At 40.8% G+C, this 5,994-nt stretch overlaps 1 protein-coding gene across 1 annotated transcript; it reads left to right on the top strand.

Moving 5' to 3' along the window:
* The first annotated feature begins 2,484 nt into the window (after positions 1-2,484).
* On the top strand, positions 2,485-3,751 carry LOC125191161 (putative nuclease HARBI1). Its single transcript, XM_048088649.1, has one exon. The coding sequence runs from the start codon at positions 2,501-2,503 to the stop codon at positions 3,713-3,715; it is 1,215 nt and encodes a 404-aa protein (XP_047944606.1). The 5' UTR covers positions 2,485-2,500; the 3' UTR covers positions 3,716-3,751.
* The last annotated feature ends 2,243 nt before the right edge of the window (positions 3,752-5,994 follow it).

Genomic DNA, 5,994 nt, shown 5'->3' with positions numbered 1-5,994 from the left:
TGTGTAAAATTATATGGGACGGCCTAAAATGGAATACTGGGTAAAATTATATGGGACGGAGGGAGTACTAAATTAAATAAAATAAAGCTATATTGGAGATGATCTTCGCGAGATTTGCTAAATCGAGGACCCTATCAAAACATCTCGATGAATTATTCGACTCTCTATATCTATGTCTGTTTCTCCACACCCGTGATTTAAAGAATTGGTATCATGGAATTGAAATATGGAGGTTCGTATTCATGGAATTGTGGAGAAATTATCTTTGTTGGATAGACAATCGCAGAATAAATCTTGAGTCACTCACGATTTCTCTCTACTTTCTCAGATTTTTGGTAGAATAATGAAAATTGATTGCATTGTGAAGTTGAAGGAGAAATAAATATTTGATTTGTTTGTTGGAGATATTTTGGGTATTGGGTGAAGTTGCGAGATGATGAGAAGAATTGGTTTTGGCTTCTCAAAGTGACTTAGAAGGAACAAATAGACTAGAAAGGAATACTCCCTCCGTCCCATGTTACTCGCACTTTTCATTTTAGGCCGTAAATTTGAGATTGATTTTTTAGTGTAATTAAATTAGAATTTTAAATGTAGTGAGACATCACTTTACAAACGACTTCTTAACTTAATCTAACATATTAATTAAATGCATTAATTCTAACTTAAACTATAAATAGTATAAAGAGTTTGTGACGTGCCGAAAAGTAAAAGTGCGAGTAACATGGGACGGAGGGAGTACATGATTTGGCTTAATATATAAATTTATTTCCTATAGTCAATATCATATGTCTCGTTCTTTAATTTCCATTTGCATATTTTCATTGGTCGTAAATCGAGTCCTTCAACCGTATAAAGAGCTTGGTCTTAAACAAAAGAAAAAATTGGATTGTACAAACGACATATTTGCGAACAAAAAAGAAAAGGTAGAAAAAGTAGGAGTGTTAGAATGTCCACAATAGTCCGGAACAGCCACGTCATAGCCACAAAAACTTGTCCACAGCCACAAAAAACTCTTCTGCCACATCATCACAAAATAAATTAAGAAAATTTAAAAAAAATGGTACGGACGACTATCGCGGCTCCCTTTCGACGTGCAATAGGCGCCGCGGTTCCACCACCACCTCCGCCCTGTCCAGGCGTCCACGCTGCAAATGTGGCTCCCCCCAGGCTCACCCTTGTCCAGCAATAGACCGTCGCAGCACTGCTATTGCGGACGCTCTTACAATCCTAATTGGTGCCTCTTCTCTCTCTATATTTAATTCTCAATTACGCAGCAACAGCCGCTCTCTTTCCTCAACTAAGAGCATCTGCAATAGCGGACATCAACATGGACTAGCCATATGCTAGCGGGAAGGGCGTGGGGGACGTCCGCTATTGCGTTAGGCTAACGCGATGGACGTCCCGAAGACGGACGGGCTCTCATCGCGGACTAGCACGGTTAGCCGATCGATCGTTCGTTATTGCGCAGACAAGCGATCTGTTAGCCAATTTTTTTATTATTTTTAAAGTTTGTTTATTTATACTCTATATTAAAAATTCATTGCACTTCATTTTTTTAATATTTGATAAACACCAATAACTAAAATGAATTAATCGTATTTGTCAATTTATTTGCTAGGCTAGGGCCTTGGCTAGCCTATTGCTAGACTTTTATTGGGTTGTGGGAAGTTCTTGATGACGTGGCATGTTGTGAGATGTTCTTGATGATATGGCGGGAGTAGTTTTTAGCTATGTTATTGCTATTGGCTAGTCCTATTTACTGCGGATGCTTGAAACAGAAATTAATTTGGTGAAAAGGCGCAGATTAGGCCCAAACAAAGAAATGAATTAGATCCTTTTGTTCAGTAAATTGTTAGGCCCAACATTGTACGTTTGACTTTGGCTTATTATTTTAGTTAAAAAGGTACAAAGTGCAAAAAACAACACAATGACTATATGAAAGTAGTCAAAGATCCAGACCAATATTTAGTTTTATTTGTATCTTTAGAGTACTCCCAATGGGTCGGCGTTAAATCCGGCGAAAAATCGCCGATTATCGCCGGATTATCGCCGGGCGTTGGGGAGAATTCGGCGATAATTCGGCGTTAATTCTACCGAATTAACGCCAACTCCCGAAAATTCGCCGGATTATCGCCGGATTATCGCCGACCACTGTGGGCGATAATCCGGCGATAAAAATAGTTTTTTTTTTTTTTTTTTTTTTAATTTTCCCCCCTATAAATACACACCTTCTCTTCATTCTCTCCCCATCCTCATCCCTTTTCTCTCTTCATTCTCTCCTCATCCTCATCCATTTTCTCTCTTCATTTATTTTCTCTCTCTCCATCTATATTTAATGAATTCTGAATCATCTTCTCATTCTCGGTCCGACGAGGAGATATCTCATTCTTCTTCCGAAGAGGAGGTACCTCCCGCTCCCACCGGATGGGATGTCGCGGGTTTCGCCAACAACCCAGTCAACAACTATATCTCCCGTTTCATACAAAGCGAGCTTGCTCGAATGCAGCAGCCACCCCAACGGCCAATCCGCAGGCGGCGCCGATACATCCACCGCGACCACGCTGGTGGGCACGATCGGCTGTTCGCCGATTATTTTGCTGAGGAACCACGTTATCCGGCAGATGTATTTCGTCGCCGATTCAGAATGCGCCGCTCCCTCTTCCTGCGCATTGTTAATGCGTTGTCCGCGCGTTACCCCGAGTTCCAGCTCCAGCGAGACGCCACAGGGAAGCTCGGTCTATCGCCCCTGCAGAAATGCACTGTTGCCATCCGACAATTGGCATATGGAGGGTCCGCCGACATGTTCGATGAGTATCTGCAATGCGGCGAGACGACTGGCAACGAGTGCCTGAAGAATTTTTGTCAGGGCGTGCGAGAGATATTTGGGGGGCACTACCTTCGCTCGCCGGACGCAGCTGACTGCCAGTTCCTGCTGGATTGGCACTGGAGGACCCACGGCTTTCCGGGGATGCTCGGCAGCATCGACTGTATGCACTGGCAGTGGAAGAACTGCCCAACCGCGTGGCGAGGCCAGTTCACTACCGGCTACAAAGGTACGCATCCCACCATCATTCTTGAAGCCGTTGCCGACCAACGGCTTTGGATTTGGCATGCTTATTTTGGTATAGCCGGGTCGAACAACGACCTAAATGTTCTCAATTCGTCGCCCCTTTTCAACGAGCGGATCAACGGGTTAGGCCCCTCCATCGAATTCACGGCCAATGGCAATGTGCATAACATGGGGTACTACCTGGCTGACGGCATCTATCCGCAATGGCCCGTGTTTTTGAAGACGATCAGATGCCCAATCGGAGATAGTAGAAAGTATTTTGCCCGAGCGCAAGAGTCTGCGCGCAAGGATGTGGAGAGGGCGTTTGGGGTGCTCCAAGCACGATTTGCACTGGTAAAGGGCCCGACGCGCTTTTACTACCAGGGGGATATTGCCGACATCATGTATGCGTGCATCATCATGCATAACATGATCATCGAGGATGAACACGAAGGCGTCCTCAACGTCACCAACGACACCAGTGTTGCATCATCGAGTCACGGTGTCTCAACCGAGTCCGAGTCCGCCCGCCGGGGTGTACCGTACAACGAACATGAACGGTTCAAGGCGTTCATGGACATACACCAAAAGGAGGCCCATCGAGCACTACAACACGATATGATCGAAGAATTGTGGGCAAATAGAAACCGCGCCCACCGCCCTTGAATTTTTTTACTTTGAATTTTTTTTTCCGTTCCTGTACTATTTTTTTTTAAATTTTCGTCGTTGTAATTTTTTACTCGTGTTTAATACAACGAACTTTATTACTATTATTTGTCTTGTCTTATAAATTAGCTAGCTTTATTATATACAAAAATAAAACAATTAAATTAGTAATGATGTAAAAATGAAATGTTGAGTTAGAGAGAAATAAGGGAGAAACCATTGGAGCAGTTAGCTAAAAGTTGGCTAAAAACTGGGGATAAATTTTGGTGCTGATGTGGCGCTGATGTGGCAGGAGTTATGGAGAAATAAGGGAGTTTTTAGCCGGACCATTGGGAGTGCTCTTAATCTCCTTAATTTTTTTTTGGAGCAAAATTTAAACCTTTTTTATAATCATATGCTATAATTGTATCGATTTGAGGTGTACACCTATAATTTTCTTTGTGGCTCCAAATCCCCAATACTAATTGTTAAATCAAATTGAGGTGGGGCATTAACCCTACAATTATTTTGTCGAATCACAAAATATATGTGGGTGTGTTGGTGTTGCGATATATACATGAGTTGTGATACATTAAAAATATGATGTTAAAATAGATTAATTCAATATTTACATATATAGAAAGTATGGATGTGACCGGTTGCTAATTATTTGTTAATTGTTACTATGAAATTGTTATATTGCTAACTCAATATTTAATTGCTAATTATAATTAAATAATAGTTATTAGATATTCAAATTAAAGGCCTAGATCATTAGTCTCGGAATGTCAATACGATCAACAAAAAACGTCAATAATGATATTAAGGTCAATTTACAACAAATTAGTTGTAACTAACTTTTGAAAAATATTTCATAACTTTAAAACGCATATAACTTTCTCGATTTAAATTATTTTTTCGCACATATATCAAATTAAAGATAATTTTATAAGGATTCTAACGAAATCTCACTTGCATATGTTCCGATGTCAAAATTTGAAAAAAAAAATTGAAAATTTACAATTTTTCGTACAGCAACAAATGTCAACATGATATATAAAATACTCCCTCCGTCCCTGAAAATTTGGCACCTATTTGCTTTTTCGTCCGTCCCAAAAAATTTATCACCTTTCATTTTTACCATTTTTTGTAGTGGACCCTACATTCAACTAACTCATTCCCACTCACATTTTATATTGAAACTAATATATAAAAGTAGGAGCTACGTGCCACTAATTTTTTCTACCCACTTTTTGTTATATTTCTTAAAATTCGTGTCGGATCAAATGGTGCCAAATTTTAAGGGACGAAGGGAGTATGTCAATATAAGCTATGTGTTGACATTCTCAAATCATTGTGTTGATATTTTTGAAACACTATATTGACATTTTCATCTGAAACCCTTATTTGGTAGTTTTTTATCTTTTTCAATTTAATTAATAAAAACGAAAGTTACACGTGGCAAATTGTAGACTACAAGTTTTCTAAAATCCTACTCCCTCCGTCCCAAGATATTAGACTCATATACCATTTTGGGGTGTCCCAACATATTTGAGCCAATTCTATTTATGGTAAAAATTTACTTTACTACCAACTCCACTTAGAGCATCCACAATGGTCGACGAGCAACCGGCTAGCCGATTCCTGGCGCTGGCCGATCCGCTCGCCGAACCATTGCAATCGGCGAGCGCCATTTCGGCGAGAAATTCGGCGAGCGCTGGCCGATCCGCTCACCGCCATTGTAGGCTGGTGATCGGCGAGCGATCGGCCAGCGCATTTTTTTTTAATTAAATTTTCGAAACATTATATATACGCGATTTTCACGTCATTTTCATTCGCACCACTTGTGTTAACGAGTTTTCTCTCTCTCTTCATTTCTGTACAAGAGCAACAACGCGAACTAGATAACAACAACGAGTCTACTCCAGCGACGAGCGGGACTCAAACTCCCACAGTACCCGCGGGAGCTGGATGGGAGCCGATGGGCGGGTACTACAACATGTACCCTTGGCAGCAGATGATGCCCGGGATGGCGGCCAGGGATACTATGGCATCCGGGGGGATGCAGATGACGCCGCAGGGCGATGGGCAGGGGGTACCGGGGATGCAACCCGTGTTAGAGTTTGTATACTAGAAATCACCTTTCGAGTGATTGAATACTATTAAAACTCTTATTTTATTTTCCAAAAGAATAAACAGATTATTTTTGTCATAATGTTGTTATGTTTTACATTTAATGGATGTTTATTACATGTTTAAATGTGTAAGTAACTTAACAAAGTCAGTCTTTGTTTTAGTAG

The sequence above is a fragment of the Salvia hispanica genome, chromosome 5, assembly GCF_023119035.1.
Source record: "Salvia hispanica cultivar TCC Black 2014 chromosome 5, UniMelb_Shisp_WGS_1.0, whole genome shotgun sequence".
NCBI lineage: Eukaryota > Viridiplantae > Streptophyta > Magnoliopsida > Lamiales > Lamiaceae > Salvia > Salvia hispanica.
The sequence above is the reverse complement of the archived record's forward strand: the minus strand, read 5'-3'. Positions and strand labels throughout refer to the sequence as shown.

Coding starts and splice junctions, on each gene's coding strand:
- LOC125191161 (XM_048088649.1), top strand. CDS start 2,501: ATGCAGCAGCCACCCCAACGGCCAATCCGCAGGCGGCGCCGATACATC.